The 17,537-nt window shown below is 39.8% G+C and overlaps 1 protein-coding gene and 1 long non-coding RNA gene across 2 annotated transcripts in view; one reads left to right on the top strand and one right to left on the bottom strand.

Moving 5' to 3' along the window:
- Positions 1-9,222: 9,222 nt before the first annotated feature.
- LOC143413755 (uncharacterized) lies at positions 9,223-10,520 on the bottom strand. The gene is made up of 2 exons (XR_013094370.1): positions 10,066-10,520; positions 9,223-9,332 (listed from the first exon to the last, which is right to left on the bottom strand). It is a non-coding gene; the product is annotated as an uncharacterized LOC143413755 (long non-coding RNA).
- Positions 10,521-11,875: 1,355 nt separating this feature from the next.
- Positions 11,876-17,537, top strand: part of LOC101469035 (contactin-associated protein-like 4) — a 163,359-nt gene continuing 157,697 nt past the window's right edge. The window contains exon 1 of the mRNA XM_004565554.4: positions 11,876-12,137. Within this exon, the coding sequence (XP_004565611.2) occupies positions 12,053-12,137 (85 nt within the window). The 5' untranslated portion in view covers positions 11,876-12,052. The remainder of the gene's footprint in view (positions 12,138-17,537) is intronic.

Genomic DNA, 17,537 nt, shown 5'->3' with positions numbered 1-17,537 from the left:
TGTGGCCGTTCCATGTTGGTAAAATCCTGCACATTGAAGCAGCGGTTGTGATTTGGTGCTATATAAATGAAATGAAATGAAAGTGAATATCTATAGCTACCAATCCAACCACACAGAAAACTTGAGGTTTCCTGAATTATACACATATAACACTATCCAGTTAATCCGGCCCCGATTCTCATGCAATACACCGATATCTATTGTAGCTGTAATACCTTATATCTTGGCTATTTCTACAAAGCACCAGATACAACAGCGGGTAACTCATTGTGCTATTTGACTTAAATGGCTCTTTAATTTCCAACAGAGGAACTCTCATTCCAGCTCTTAGTACCTAGAATGCAGTAGAGAGTTTACAGTACACAGAAGACTGAACTTCTTTGTAGAACTCGTTAATTTCGCTCCCTCTTTTCTGGCTCCCAGCAGCTTGATCTCTGCTCTGCTCTCAAAGAAACTCTGAGTGTCTTTTCTGCTTCAGCCAACTGGCCGGCCGGTCAGGCAGCAGGCCTCCAACAGCCTGCAGCTGCTGCTGTGAATATAAAGCAGAGGCAGAATGCACTGATCACCAGCTCTCTCCATCTGCTATTCAACACAAATACAACCGTGGACAAAAGGCGAAGCAGTAGCCCGGGCTCACATCATTCAGCTGCAATCTGACTCATCATGTTAGAGACATTTTGAGCCTTTAATGCCTCACTTTACTCCATTATCTACTAATAAATGTGCTTCTCCCTTACATTTCATAATGCTGGATGAATCCACTGCTTTGAGTCAGAGAATTTCATCTTGGAAAGAAATGTGCTTCGAGATGTTTGATGGCATAGGGACGATTTGCAAGTTTAACTTGTGAGATACTCTACTGGCAATGAGTTCATTAATAGCTGGATTGGTTCGTGGCAGCACTAGTCAGTCACTTTAGCTTTCTGGGAGTCTTGTTCTATAGACTGTACATCATTTCATTTGATGAAGAGTTTAAATTAGCTGTGTAAAACTATGAGCAATTGCTAACTGTGAGTTTGGAACCTAATTAATTGAGTTTCTGGCAGGACTGCCTGAAAAACACTCCTCTTTTAGAGTGTTTATACTCAGGAAGTTAAATAGAAAGTGCAAAACTGCAAAGAAGTTATAACAGCTTCTTTGTTGGACTTTCCAGCTTTTTGTTTCCTCAGAGGTTGGCGCGGTCAAACTGCTCTTACCTCAGGGCATCAAAAAATGCCATTTTGATCTGTGACAGACAATCTACCATTAGGCCATGGTTCATTCCTGTTTAGACATTAGGTCATGTTTGTTGGTAGTGTTTGTGTGCAATTGTGTACTTTTTTCTGCTTGTAAACATCATAATTTGTTTTTAATGAATTCCAATAAAACTTTGTAAGGCTGTAGAGTAGAGTCATTTTAACAACCCGTTAAAATTTGGCTTAAATCCACCACAGTCTTCAAGGTTAATTCGAAAATTACCAGAACAGTCTTTGAACTTAGAAACTATGAGGTGCTGTGTATTGTCAACATTTACAAAGCAACTTATGAAGACTTAAAATATAATCTCACTTTTATTACATTCACATCTTCCTTTCTTTCAAGTTGACCCCAAAATGTGTTATATCTTTAAAGAATGTGTTGCTAAGAGAAAGTAGTTAGTTATTATATAATAAGCTCAAGTTTTATATGTTCACTAATTTACAAATCTATACTTTTTATCCATTACTAACTTCAAAGTAAACACCTGTCATATTACCTTCATCTTTACTACAAACTTATTTAAAAAGAACAAAAAAACAAAATACAATATTAGTCCCTTTAAAGTAAATACTCCCCAAAGAGTGTGGTGCCATATGGAGGTTTGCTTAAGTGCTGCTTATTTGATTACTTTTCTTTTCTTTCTCTCTTTATCTTTACTTTTGCTTTCATTTCTGTTCTGTTAGGTCTAGGCACCAACATTTGGTTCAACTTTAGGAAAAGAGGTTGGTTTTGGTTCAAATACACCTCATTCAAAGAAACCCTACAAGCAAAATGATGCTAAAGGGTACCCAGCATGTTCAAATGTAACTCCAGGAGATCTGCAAGCATTTACATGAGCCGTCTAACTGTTGAGGTAACCGGTGAGTGACAGCACCAATACGCGCTTCCCTGTTGGACAAATGCAAAACTTCAAATGTCAAAATTTATCATAGTTTTTTCCCAAATGCCCATTATCATAGTCGCTGATAACGGTCATAGAATGCACAGTGATATCAGTTGGGCTGTTCCCAGCATTTGATCCCAATGGAGATGAATAAAGTTTAAAGTATGCTTTAAAAGTTGCTTTCAAAATGCTTGGAAGCTCAGACCTACCTGTGCAGTAGCCCATTCACATGCTGAAAGCTGTTGTATTTATTTGATAATGTTTATTCATCATGCTGGTAATTTTGCTGCTGAATCTTGTGGGGGGGAAAAAGCTAAACTTTAATCTTTTTTTTTTTTTTTTTTTTTGTGCATTGGGTTGGAGATGTGAGCATCTCTAATGAGATCGACCACAAACATTATCTCTGCACCATCTAACCTGCAGCATTTCATTAACTCTGTGTCGAATATTTCCCCTAACCCCCCACCCTCCCTCCCTCTCTCTTTTCTGCTGTTTTCTCCTCAGAAACTGTGAAGTCTGTTTGCAGAAAGTTGATTCTGTTCATTTGGATGCAGCGTTTTCACTGAGAGAAACCTTTCATCACTCATCCACATGACTTCTTCCTTCTCAGCTGACTGCAACTTTCCCAAACTTTATGAATAGTCGTCTCTTAACAGTCATTCTTTGGGACTATTTGTAAACAAAACAGAGAAAAAAATCCTCTGGTTGCTAGGCAGCATTACAACATGATAATGTGATATACTGTAGATAAAACCTTCAGAGGCCTAAGATGTACCTGCGTGCCAGGTTTGGTTGCTCCCAGTCAGAGTTGGTATATTATAGTAAGATTTGTCTCCATGCTCTGTTAGAAAAAGGTCCTGATTTGTAGAAACAAACATGATATGACTGTAAAGTGGCTCAGACAGCACATTAGTGAATGGTCTCAAATGAAAAGCTTCTCTCTCTTATCAATATTTATCCAAAGACATGCACAGAAATACTAACAGATCCCAAGTTGATCCTTTCACCTATTTTCACACTCTGTCAGGAGGAATTTTCAGCTCTGCTCATGAAGTATAATGAAATGAATTTAGATTAAAAAATACCCATCATAGATGAAGCCATAATTAAAAACCATCTATATTACTTACTTTTAGTTGTAGTTACATCTACACTGGCCTCCCTCTCCCTCTGTGCTCATTCTCATGCAGCTCCTCGTTCTATTTTTCAGAAGTCCATTCAGCATCTCTGTTTAGCTGTGCAGGAAGTTACCATGGTAAAGGAAAAATATTTCATTAATTGCTATGTGGTGCAGAAGTAACAAGTTGCTGGTCGGGGATCAGGTTCAAAATCTGCTGAAAGCTTTTACCGACCAACTTGGCAGATCAGAGAAAGAAATTCCTCTGCGTTTGACAGAAGAGGAGATGGTTTAGTGCAGTGAAGGATCCATTGGGAGCTGATGGTTGAATGAGTGCTCAAATAAAAGCAAGTTTGCTTGCATTTATTCAATCACTAAACCTTTTACTTCTTTGGTTTGGTTTATTCTGCAAAGTGGGAGTGAAGCAATCTAGTGTCATCAATTAGTCTGAGATCTCAAAAGTTCAGCTTTCATCAGCTTTTTATTCTTGTTTAGAAACACCAAGGAAGTGATGTCATTTCTAATAAAGCCCAGCAAAGATAAAAGTAAGCATGGAAATAAAATACTCTGATAATAAATTACAATAAAATATGAGAAAACCGAAGAGAGATATGAGTCACATAATAAATCCAGTAAGAATATATAGACTAAACACAAAATTAATAAGGTACTGAAGACAAATAAAACCTGTATATAATTTCATGAATATGTGTCAGATTTTAGATCCATCAAAGTGTTTGCTGTGATCACAACTTTACAAAAGAAAGGCAGTATCCTTGCCAGTATCCTTGCCAGCATCAATGCGGGGTGCCTTTTAATTAACAGACAACTTGTCAAAAGTTTGTGGGATTTCTCACCCTCTAATGAGACCATCAGTTGTGCTGTGTTGAGCTACTGCTGGTATACATAAAAACAGTCCTATCTGCCTACGTTGGTAATTCATTGGGTAATTGTTTTCCCCGCTCAGCTAAGAAAAGCAAAGCAGCACTTAATCACCAAAAGACACCAAGTTCAGTCACAAGAACCATGAAATGCTGTGATGAAATTCTGGAAAGGAAGACCAAAGGTGGCCATCGTCATGTGTCTGGGCCTTGGAGCCAGGCTTTCATCTTTTTGTTGGCTCGTATGGATTTTTGGTTTTGCTCTCTGTATTTTTGTTTTTCTGTTTCAGGCTTGTGAGTCAGAGTTATTGTCTTGGCAATAGTTCTTTCTTGTTTAATTTTTTTAACTTTTCCACAAGTCTTTACCTTCAGTTGTGTTTCTCGGTGTTCTGTGTTTTTATAAAAGACTTGTAGTTTTGTATTTCTTCTTCCTGACTTGCAATTGTTTTATATTTTGTCAGAGCTTACATTTAAAAGCTGCTTTTTGAGTTTACTCAGGTCTCCCAAATCTTGCATCTGGGTGGACATCCTGCCTGCTAAACAGCTGTTTCATGACAGCCACTGCTGCAAAGGATTGATTCACTCCATTAGAAACTGCATCAGTCCAAGCAGCACATACATCTCAAAATCAGCTGGATGGAGACTGAGTGACTCTTTTATCATCAAAGACTTAACCACCATGTACACCACAACATCTGAGAAAGTGACCCAAAACACACCTCAAGGATCTTAAAGGATTCTTGACAAAGAAGCGTGACAGAGTCCTGTATCAGCTCACTGACCTTAACCCGGCTGAGAAGTTTTTAGTATGATTTAAATGTAAAAGTAAAGAAAAAGCAACCAACAAGTGCAAAATTTGCAGTCTGTGTGAATGACAAATTCATGGGTGTGCTTCCTGTTTTGGTCTCATTTCCCTGCCAGCTCTGGCAGAATGGAAACTTTGCTGAGCTTTGTTCAGTGTCCCAATTTTAAAATAGAGGATTGATTATTCTAACAGTGTCCCATCACACTGTTATGAGCATTATTACACTACCAGACTATAAAATCCCCCCAGGCCACAAAGGGTACGCTCAAACAATTTGATAATTCAAAAGTAAGGCAGTTTTTTTCACATGGGTGGCTGAAGGGACTATCTTATTAGAGATATATTGAAGCAAAAGTTAACATTTAATTGACAGTGGCCTTTCATGCTCATCATACGAGCACTTCTCCACAGGCCTGTCACGATGTGCTGTCATCACAATTTGGGTGGATTTCCTTCTGCTGCCAAAATCTCCAACCAGACAAGATGAGATGTTACAGTCTGATAAATGAGCTCCATCCAGGTTTAACTGACTAACTCCAGAGAGATCAAATTCTGCTATGGAGGATGGAGGGACATTAAAGTGTTCGTTGATGGGTAACGTCTGGGTCACAATTAACTCCCTTGCTCTGCTTTCATCTGTACTGTATTCACTAGTGCCAAACCAAGTGGACACAAAGAGTCTTATTTTCTTTCTTTAACCTGTAAATGAAAATCTGGTCACTTTTTACACACAATTCTTTGAAAGTTTTTCTATTTGAAAAGAAGCAAATTGGTTTTCCCCAGTGTCCCATTGTAGGCTTTCACTGAGAACTGCCAAGTGATTCTGTCAAACCTGTCAGATAAGGCAAAAACTAATCTTCCTTTCACAAAGTCGAAACTACACCCGTGTTGTGAAGTTGTTGTTTTTCTTTTCAGACTCTACAAAACCTAAGATTTGTCTGTCTTTCCTTCCCCATATTTTACTCTTTGAGTATTTTTTGATGTTCAGAGCTAGTTGAAAGAGAAAAAAAAGTGCGTTCATTATCCCTTTACCTGCTTCTAAAATGTTATTTTAGATTTTCTGTCTCACCTTATCAATCTACTGTAACTTTCTTGCTGTGTGTCACTCTCAGTTTGACCTCTGCCACCAAAAGCCTGCTGTTTTCTGTCTCTGCATTTTCTGCACGTCTCACATTGACATAGTTTGAAAACCTCTCACTGGTCTGATTTAAACATTAAGCAGCAGCTGTTTTCTCTGTGTGCGGTATGTCCACAGGCCAGCAAGGTGTCTGATGCTAATGTTGAGTGTTTGTATCTGATTCTCCCACTGTGTTTGCTCTCAACAGGTTTTTTATCATCTCATTCCCCTGCTGTCTATACTCTCAGTAGGTTTTCATTATCAGATCCCCCTGCTGACTCTCTGCACGCCTTCCCCTCTCTTCTCTGTTTTCAGGGCTTTTTCTTGACCGTGCATTATCGACCGAACGCAACCGAAAGCTTCTCTCTCTAAATGTATGCACTCAATATTCTGCACTGCACCCGATCTGTTGAATGTAACATTATAACCTCATCCCCAGGCACTTCTGTGTTACACAAATTGGTCTCAAACGACTACTGTGTGTTGAATCACGGTTGCTTTAACCCACCCCTTACTCTTGACTTAAGTAAAGCCAAGAACAAATTTCGCTTCGAACTGTAGAGCAAATTTTAACCTAGTGTCTAGAAAATCTGGGCGCCATCAGAGCACTCCATGCATTTTATATGTGTAACTGTGTGTGTGTTTGTAAAACCTTATACAACAAAAAAGTAGCAGACCAAAGCAGATTTTGAATGTGCTTATCTGGGGACCTTTATAGCCTCCTCTTCTTTATATGCCAATCAGATGCTTTTGTCTCTCACAATGCAAGCTTTACTTCACATGAGCACAGCAAACTATTGCCACCTACAGCGACTGCCTGGCAACGTTGTTGTTCTGTCATTTGAATTAGCAGCAGCTCCCGGATACTTCAGATTATAATGGCATGCACAGCGCAAGCTGTTGATATACTTTATCTGAGACAATGCACACTGGCCAGCTCTTGGATTTACGTAAGCATCTTGCGTGTAATTAACACAATTGCCTCATGCTTTAAAGTTAAGTGTAACTACATAGTGTAGAAACTACATGATATGCAGAGAGGCTAGATTAAATTGGTCATATCATGTTCAAGTGAAGTAAGTCAATAATATATCAATGTTAAATCCCACGACACTGCACAGGTTTCAGACTCGCGCTCTTTAGATTGTGGTTTCAGGAAGGCATCCATCTCAGTCAAGTCGAGCAGCCACCTCTACTTTTTTTAGTATACCAAAAAAAGTAAATTGGGTGGTTGTTACATTAAAAAAGTCTAACTTGTAATTTGAACACAATTTCATGTTTCTATGAACGTAATTAAATCATGAAGAATCTGTACGAAAGTCAACAACTTAATTTGTTCTTGTTGAGACGACATGATACAATCTAGTAAGAGTGGTTAGTTGCTGAACTCATGAAATTCACAAGATTGCACAAGATTTCAAACTGCAGGAAAATCACTGGAGTTATAAGAGGCAGAGACCTACACACGCACCACCTGCATGCTATTGCTATTTATTGTGCATTATTACAAAAACAAAACAATTCTGCATCAAATACAGGAAATCATACCTTTCCTACATTTCCTAGATTGTTGGCATGGTGGTTAGTGCTGTTGCTTCACAGTAAGAAGGTCCTGTGTTCAAATCCACATTCTGGCTAGTTTGCAGGTTTCTCTCTGGGTATTCTGGTTTCCTCCCGCAGTTAAAAGTCATGCAGTTATTAGAGTTAGGGTAAACTGGTGATTCTAAATTATCTGTGAATGTAAGTGTAAATGGTTGTTTGTTTCTATGTGATAGACTGCTCAGCTGTCCAGGGTGTACCCTGCACCGTAACCTATCACTTCAGGGTTATTTCCCAGCCCTCCTGCAACCAGGATAAAGATAGAAGGATGGTAGTTGTTGAAGACCCATTAAATTTTTATGGTAACCAGGATCTAGACTTTGTTGAACATTATGTAATATGAAGACAGCATGTAGTATTTAAGTGACCAAGTAGTATTGGGGTAAAAGTTATTGAATAGTGTTGAAATGAAATGACAAAATTGTGAAGAATTAAAATATTCCAGGAGCTCAACTTACTTCATCTGAACATGTTTCAATCGCGTTTTATGAACACAAAATGCACAGGTTTACTGAATATGAAAAAGTTGTGTTGATTTAACTCAGTTGTTTAAGTTTCTCCCAAAGCAAAACATTTGTGTGCAACCAATGTCCATTATTGAATCAAGTAAATCCAACATGGCCTTTTTTTCAGTGTATGAGGAGGAGACATGGCTCAAAGAATCGTGAATAAAAATCCATGGGACAATTCTGAGTGCCTGTTGCCTCACCCCTGCCCCCCAAAAAGCCAATCAAGCGTCAAATGGGAAACATATTGGCTAATTTTCTTGCTACACCGATACATGCGCAAAGCAGATCGTTACAACTGGCACATTTCTACATCTTTAAACATGATTACTAAGCTGTAGGTAACTGTAGTGTTCTTTAATTTTTATCAGCTTGCTGTATCCATCATGCAAATAAGCATGGTATTTGATCCCAGTTGTTGTTTTTGTGGGAGAAGCCGAGACACTTTTAATGTCAGCACTCTGGTTTGAGCAGTAAATAAAGGTGTAATGTTGTGAAACAGTGCAGTAGGAATATAACTGGTGGAGGGAAAAGACTTTTGGTGGCCAAAATAAGCGAAGTTTTAAAGCAGTTTTCTTTAAAGTCCACCACACTTTATATTTCACGTGGCAGTGACCACTGAAATAAAAGCTGTCTCCCCATTCTACTAGATAGGAAGTTTCAAGATCATTGCCAAGTTACAAAACTTGCTTCTGATATCACATTCACATGTCTTGATAAAACCATTAGACTAGCTGATGGGTTCGGAAATCCATCAGCCATCCTGATTTAATTGTAATTTAGCTCCTGGGGTCCAATATTTCAAGACTTCCAGTTTAGGAAATCACATCTCTGCCCTCGGAAGCTAAGTCATTACTGGGTGATGACCAGCAGTTGTTAAATGCAGATATCGTTCCTCTTTCCCTCAGTGTGATACTACAATTTTTGTGGTTTTGCAGGTTTCCAGTGTTTACACAGTGTTTTAGTGTATAATGATAAAAACTGATGGACAAAGATGCACATAGTAGCAAAAGCAGTCAAGTGGCTAAACTGAGAACCCACACAAACAGAAAAACATTTCAGCTCAAAAGCGTAATTGCTTGTCATTGCAGTTCATTTTAATGTTTTTGTCTTTCTGAGATTTTTACTTCCTTTTTCTCCTCTTCTGCTTGACCCAGTAATACCCAATGTTCCTCAGAAACTTTTCTGAAAGAGAGAGAGAGACCGTAATGCATCACATACTGCAAGAATTTCACTTAAATAAGCATTAGAGGGGATAAAATTCTTTATATTATATTATATATTTTCACTTAATCCAAGCTTCTACATTTCACTGTGAAATAAATGCATTTTTAAACCCCCCTACATTTAACAGACCTTAAATATTTCTGTTATTATTTAAAACCACTTGAGAATAAATACATGTAAAACTAAAGTGACAAGTCAATTAATTTATAAGCCATTTGGCAGACTTTAAATTGAACTGATCTAATCTAGGTCTCATCTATGAAAAATACAGGTGAACTTCACATTTAAAAATATTGTTTAAATTGAGCATTTTTCATTTTTACTATTTTAAACCATTTATTATCATATTTAAAAACATTAACTTGCAGCAGTTTTAGTGCAGGACTCTGACGTGTGATGTGTAGTACTTTGACAGTCATATTATGTAGGATCTGAAAACTTTTTAGCACTAACAGAATGTTTTGTGCACAATATATTACAATTGTTTTCACAGCTTCACTTCTTTTCATATATCTCTTCTGCTCTTTTCCTTTATCAGTTTCAGACGACTAAATGATACTAATTTAGTTTAGTTATACTAATGATGATACTCATCAAAACTGCAGAATAACCAACTGTGTTAACTCCCGTGGCTCTAAAGTGAGCTATTAAGTTGTCTAATAACATCACAGGTAATTGCTATCACACTCACTCTCCTGGTTGCTCGTTGTCTCTCCTATCATGTTGCATAGCTCAATTTCCTTGAGCCTGATGCAGAGCTCACAGATATCATCCGCCTCGCTCCATGACGCTACAGTAGGATCTTCTTCTGCCGCACTGAAAACATCCAGAGGCTGGTAATCAGGCACCGGCAAAATGTTTGATGTCTTCCAGGCTGCCGGAGCTTCGAGCTGCTGATCAGCACCATCATTCAAGTTGTTAGCAGAGCAGTCGTTTCTGGAACCGATGGGCAAAGAGTTTTTCTGGTTTGGCGCAGGGTCAAAAAAAGGCCAGGTTTTCTTGTTGTCTGTTTTGTCGTGGATAGAGGGGAAATACTTGACAGCTGCCATTTTGCTCAAAGAGTACATTGTTATTGTTTAAATTCAAATTGGGAGATATCCATATTAGGTATTCCAGAACAGGAGTTTCCACAACATGGTGCCCGACTGTTGCCTGGTTTGATGAAAACCCAACTGACAACCCAACAATCACTGACCATGTATCCAGAGTACCCTCTGTAGCACAATGTCATTTAAAAAAAAAAAACCACACACAGGCTGATATTCTTCTTCAGTTTAAAATAAAGATGGACACTGTAGCTTCTGCATTTGAAAAGGGAAGCTAGCACATATGTGCCTAAAACCTGCATTATTTTTTTCCAGTTGCCAGAAGGGGGCACGTCTTCGGGTTTAAAAACAAGTCAGATTTTATAGAGGTCTATGGGAAAGCAACCCTTTGCTCACTGATCTATGGCCACAGAAGTGTCTCAGTCACAAAGCTTATTTAAAATAAGGATCATGTTATAAATGATGGTTTCCATCTGACTTAAAAAGGAGAACAAAGCAGAGCATGCTTTAGTTTGGTGAACTTGTCTCACAAATACATTAAGTATGCTTATACCACAATTTTCCTTTTGCAGACTCACCTTCGCTGGGTGCCACCTGTTCTTCTAATGTATCTGCAGCATCTCAAAGAGATGAGCACCAATGTTCCCCAGACAGCCAAGTACAGGGCACTTGTGGAATACATTTTCAAGACAGTAATGAGATGCTAATGCAAACACTTGTCATGTCTTGGTGACAATTGAAAAAATCAACTTAAAACAACGAGATAATCAAAGATTGTGGAAAATATGCTTGTTTGATTACTTACAGAGCTGGGTGAGAAGATTGATGATGCTCAGCTCTTTGTGTGGTAGCAAATGTAAAGCACAGTCACTAGCTGATTCGGTTAGCCTGGGTCTTGGCAGTACTTCCTGGAGTTGTACACATGTTGCCCCTCATTTCTCCCCAAGAAATGTAAATACAGCTTTATATGAGATTTTACAGCTGAACGTTGTAATGACAGCCTTTTTTTTATTAGCTATTACACATCGCCTTCATTCTTATGCACTTTTTGTATTGCTTGTTTATATTTATTGTTAAACTAATGTGACTGTGTTGAATGTTTGTTCCCCAGCTGTGCGCACGTTTTAAGCCCACACGGGAATATAACTTGCTCCAAATGTACACAGATTTAGGCGCTTGCACAACTACTTTACTTTTTGTAAATAAAAAGCATTCGAGTTAGTGAGATTTAAAATGCACACACCATAAAAACGAAGTGTTGAGTAAGGCGTGGATTTGTGTGTGGATGTGCATTTCACGTGAAACGAGTCTGCCTGGCAGGATTTATTACCCCATTGGAACTGAAGGACCCAATCTTGCAAGGCGCAGGGCTTTTGAAACTGTGCTTATTAAACATCGATGGACTGAAGAAGAGCTTTCAGAGGAGAGGGAGGCACACGGAAGCTGCCGCTGGGAACGTGTAGTAAGACCCTCGACTCGCTCTCTCTCTCTTTCTCACTCTCCCTCACTGCCTCCCTTCCTCCCCTTCAGTTCTGGTTTGAGGAGATCTCTCTTGGAGCTGGAGAGGAGAGTTCGTTCGTCTCTCTCCTCCAGCAGCCGCCGGGCTTCTCTGCAGCCTCTCACCGCTTCACCATGGATCTGGGAACTAAAAGAGTTGCTGGGATTATCGCTCAGGTCGCCCTGCTTCTCTCCTGCGCATACGGGACGACCGGAGAAGGTGAGCCGGCTGTGCGTTTTTTTACTTTTCCCGCAGGTAGCGCAGCAAGTGCGGGGAGTCTGCTTAAAACACGACACCATTCATCTGATTAGAGCGATAGAAACACGGGGGACCGATATGTTTTTGTTACTTTTTAAATTAACATTCGAGCTTTATAAAGAGCTTTCTTCTTCATCATCAGCTTTCAGCGCGTCTTCGTTGCCAATCAGAGGAAATTAAAGAAGTAGATTGTTTTTAAAGATATTTTTGCCCTTTTTATTAGAGCAACATTTAAGCCTCCTGCACAAGTCAACTTCTCTAGAAAACATTCCCCTTGTGATTAAGCCCCTTGTATTACATCTTTCCAAAGATTCCTGATTCTCAGACTCACAGTGCCTCCTGAAAACCTTTGTATTTAGGATGCTGCAGCCCAGAAGGTTTCACAGAGCTCAGTGTTTGTCAGTAAAAGGTCTCAGCTGTGTGTTCAAACCTCTGTAGGCTGAAGCCTTTATGATAACCACTGAATCGAGTTCATCCACTCCATACAGCAAGGTTATGTGTTTGCTTTCTGGTTAATTTTGTGCTTGGCAAAGCATGTTGAGCCTGCCCGGAGTACAAGAGTGTGGGTGAAGCTGTGTGTGTGTGTGTGTGTGTAGATGCAGCTTGTACAGTAGATGTGGGCTTGGGACTGAGAGGATGCTGGGTTGCGTCTTAGGTGAAGAAATGTCACTTTTCATCACTGAATCATGTCTGAGTTGAGCATTAGTGAGTCTCCAGGTCTCTAGTTATGTGTCATTGTGGGAATGTGAAGCTGGGCGTTGCTGTTATCTTCCTCTGCCCGAAAGAAGAGGCGAAGGGGAGAGAGATGGACAAAAGGAGCAGAGAGGGAGATGCCATACGCTTGTACACATTGGAAACAGATGGCAAAATGACTCTCCCGCCCTCCTGTCTTGTTCTCTTTTCTCGCAGCTCAGTGATTTCTTTTCATTTCTTATTTCATAGCTTTCCTACCTTACACTCTTAAAGACGTGATTTGTGTAAAATATTGTTATCTTCACTTTCTTCTCCATAGCTCTTTTACTCTGCAAGTCCTCCACTTTTCTTTTTCGTGTTCCCTTTTCCTCTCGCGTCCATATTTACAGTCACTGACCCCCTGAATCCCACAGTCATTAGAAACTCTTGCTGTGCAGCCAAACATTGCTCACACTCGCAGAGCTTTATTTGAAATTCAAGTGGAGACCTCAAAGTTTCCAAAGACACCACATTTGTCAGGCTGAGTGTTGCAAGCATGCACTAGACATCCTGAATATTTCCACTTGATAGAAGGGCGCAGTCATGAAAATACATGAAGTGTTGTGCTTATTAATGCATTTGGATGTTTGAGCTTCACTGTGCAGAATGATATATGGGCACTTTGACACCAGAAGGCTGGATTCACTTTTCATCCGCTGAAGGGGGGGTGGGGGGGGTGGGGGGGGTTGTGTGCTGTTTTAGAGAGCCGATATCATATATATGGTCATCTCAAACCTTCTGTTTACAAGGAGCAGCTAGTCCTCATCTTCTCCCCTGTTAAGTGAATTTTCTTTGCTTAAGGGAAGGAGAGAGGCTGGACTGTGATGGGCTGCACTGAGACCCCAGTATAGGATATATGAGTGAGCCACTTAGACAAGTGCAAAGTGAAATAATGAAATATCTCATCTTCTGAAATGGATATTTGCATATTTGTAGGTTTAGGATTTCTGAGACACAGTAGTAGAAACAGTTCTGTGAAACTTATTTGTCTCTATATAATTTGAAACATCATTGAGTGGAAATACCAAGTTAAACATAAAAGCAAAGAGAGAATCCTAATGTTTCACCCTTTGTAGACTACCAGGAGCAACAAGGCGCATAAAAAGTCTCTTTCAGTTTGTGTGTGATTTTGTTGTCTAACAGTAATGAGGTAAGGAAAGAGACACACTCTGCAGACAGATGATGGATAAATGGTGTTGTGGAAAGAGTGTAGACAAAGCCGTGTGTAAGCAGTTAGAGTAGATGGCTTTGTAGTTTCCATCCTTCCTCCTTGAATAAAACATCTAGAGCTTCACCAAAATATCAGGCTCTCTCTCTTTTTCCACCTGCTGTGTTTCTCCTTCAGTTGTTTCCTCGCTTTCCTGCTGCTTCTGACTCAGATGTGGTGCGAACTCTCCATCCGTTCCTCCTTGTCCGACTTGTCTCTCTGCCTGTTGCGTTTTTCTTTTAGCCTTCCTTTTGTTTCCTGCCAGTGTCTCTCCACTCCCTTTGTCCTACTGAAGAGATGCGTCTCTATTTGTTTTCCTTTCGAGTGTCTTTCTCTTTGTCCTCCTCTACCCAAATCTCTTCTCTACACCTGGATCAAAGAGGATGTCTCACTGCGCCATCACTGTTCTTCCAATTCATGCCTCCGCATTTCTTCATCTTTCCCGCTCTGCATGTGTCCTCCCTGCTCACTGAGTCCTTCCACGTGAAGCTGAAAACAGTTTGTTAATACTTTATGACCCAAAATCTTTTTTTTCTGAGAGACCTTGCTTCCCTTATAGATGTGTTTCTGCACATTTTCCAGCTCAGCTTGAAGGTGTGTGGAGCTGTATGTGGAGTCGCCTGCCATCGGTATCACAGGAATAACAGACAAGCCATTTGTGCCACCTTTGCACGTGCAAGAAAGCTAACAGGGAAATCCAGAAGATTTGCAGTCTAACACGTAATATGTGCAATTGTAATCCTGAGACAAAGATAGTAGAAGTGAAAAAGTCTATTCTGGTGTGCTGCGTATCTGTAAATGCTGTTAGCAATGCTTATCTGAGGGTTTATTAGCAACAGAGCGCTTGGCCTCCCACAACAATCCCACATTTGAATAAGATGTCTCTATTTGTAGTTGTTGTTGGTTGAAACAACTCAAACACTTAATTTGTGATGTGGCTGCAAAACACCCCTTATAACGGAGCTCTGATTGAAAAAGCAAATCTTTCAAATGTTGCTTTTCTTTTCTCACAACAAAACAACAACAAGGAACTATTTTATCAAAAAAATCTGGCAAAACTTGTGATGGCAGCTTGATTTTCTCGTCAGAATGAGACCATCACACATTTGCAGTTTACTTGTACGAGAAGCACAAGTGACGCATGAACAGTGGAAGGTGTCGACATGTTATTCAGCTCTGCCCTCGTTGCTTTAACACTTTTTGAGAAGCTTTTAGCTATTGCACTTAAAATAACATAACATATTGTCATCAAATGAATGAACAAACAGCAATGCAGCTGCGTCTTGTCAGCTCCACATGTACGTATTTATGTGCGAGGAGGTGTACCCACAGTAAAAGCTGGGAAAGAAGAAATTAGCATCATTGTCAATGACAGCGTGCAGGAGCTATTACTGCTTATTGCATACATGTTACAATTAGAATGTAAAGAATCACTGGCAGCAATGATAATTAACTGTTAAAGAAAAACATTATCCATCTCTGTCAGGAAGAGCACCCAGCGTAAAAAATCTGCCAGATGAAACATGCGGCGCTACCCTCTGTGACAAGGGAGCAGCCAACAGCAGCTTTTTATTTTTTGTCAAAGCTGCGGTGATCACCACTGGAGACTGACAAATAGCTGCGTGAGGCTCAGAGCCACAGGTTCAAAACCCGTAGTCTGAACATTTCTCTTCATGTTTGACTAAGAGTGAAATTTACTCCCTAGAACAGCTGCTTAGCTAACTGCATCATGGATCTCCATCTCAGGATTTGTCCGTTTGCCTTGAATTAGCTTTTAAAGTGAGTCTCACATGTTCAGTGACAGGAAAAATCAGTGATTTATGGAAGCTTTTAAATGATAAGGCTGTTTACTAACACATACTTAAAGCTTAGAAAATACATACAAGTCGTGCCATGGCAGTGGCCTGCCAGTATTGCATGAATATTTAAAAAAATAACTGCCACTGTTACAGTCAGTGTTTCTGTCGATCTCTCTCAGTTTTCATTATTTTTTGCTTTGTGGTTCTTTTCCTTGGCTAGGCTCTTTCTCTCTCTCTCTCTGTATCTGTCTCTGTCTGTGATTATCTCGCTCAGCGTGACCCAGCAGCACACTCATCATGCACGGACCATAAACCACAGCAGCATAATAAGTTAAGACTGCAGAGATGGAGGGATCCCAGCTGCAAGTTCTTAGCCTGAGCCTCACATCTCAATTCTCCACGGAGACAGTTCACTGTTCATTATGGAGGTGGCACTAAATGACAACAAAGTAGAGATACATATTTTAACAACCGACGGCGCTTGGATGACTTGTTAGCCGAAGCAGCGAGCTGCTTTGTCACTGGAGTTGAGCTGATGAGATTCAGGGAAGTTGGTGTGTGAAGCAGCTACCCGCAGGGCCGTAAAGCCAGTGTGCATTTAATCGCCTTCCAATATGAAAACATAAAAGAGTCAATGTATGTTCAGCAGCTGCTATATGACAAAAATAAAAACTAAAATATCCATTTAAGCTCCAAAAACAGTGAGTAACTGTTTATCGGCTGGAGCCTCGAGCCTCAGGTCAGTTTTAGGTGTCAGAATGAGGTAATGAGAATAAAACCCTGCAGGTTTTAAACAAACTGTTAGCAAATCTTGATGTGGATAGAAGTGCTTTTTTCTAAATGCAGGAGTACAAATGGAATTGAAAATTAGAATATAGAAACATAGAATCTGTAGAATTTGTAGAATTTGTCAGCTGCCATTGGTGCTTGAATTGGGTTAACAATGTGCTGTCAGTGCACCACTATTCCTGTTTGAAACATGTTTTTGCTCCATTTTGTTGTGTTGAACACAGAGATATACATGCAGAATGTGGAAAGTTACTCTCATACACCTCCTACTGTCTGGAAGAAGGTCCTAACTATAGGCTGTACAAAAGTTGGACATGAAAAGTGAAGCCAGTGTAAACCTGTAGACGTTTTAATAGCGATCAGGGGACAATACCCATGATTTTCTGTAGGAAACCCGCCCACGGAGTTAACTTCAGTAAGCACTTTTCTAAAGAGTGTTCAGGTTCAGCCAGTCTTCTTAGGTCATACAAAATAAAAGATTAAGTCCATTATGTGAATTCTGGCCACTTTAAGTTTCAGAAGGGAGGATTATCTGGGGTGTTCTCATTAGCTTGCAGTTTCACAATTAGGTCCCAGTTTCAAAACACAGAATGGCAACAATGAAAACACATCTCAAGTCTTTCAGAAACCACACAGTGACGTCATGGTAACTACATCCACACTTTATACTGTCTATGGTTCTGTCCTACTCTGACAGACTGCTGATTGAGAGGGGGACATATGTACAGTGGCAGAAAGTTAATAATTAAACTGACACATTATAACATTTCATTTATGATGCCGATGCTTTTTAGTTTTATTTCATGCACAGAAATTGTGATGTGTAGATGACTA

Source organism: Maylandia zebra, linkage group LG18, assembly GCF_041146795.1.
Source record: "Maylandia zebra isolate NMK-2024a linkage group LG18, Mzebra_GT3a, whole genome shotgun sequence".
Taxonomy (NCBI): domain Eukaryota; kingdom Metazoa; phylum Chordata; class Actinopteri; order Cichliformes; family Cichlidae; genus Maylandia; species Maylandia zebra.
Note: the sequence above shows the minus strand (reverse complement) of the source record. Positions and strands in the feature narration are given on the sequence as shown.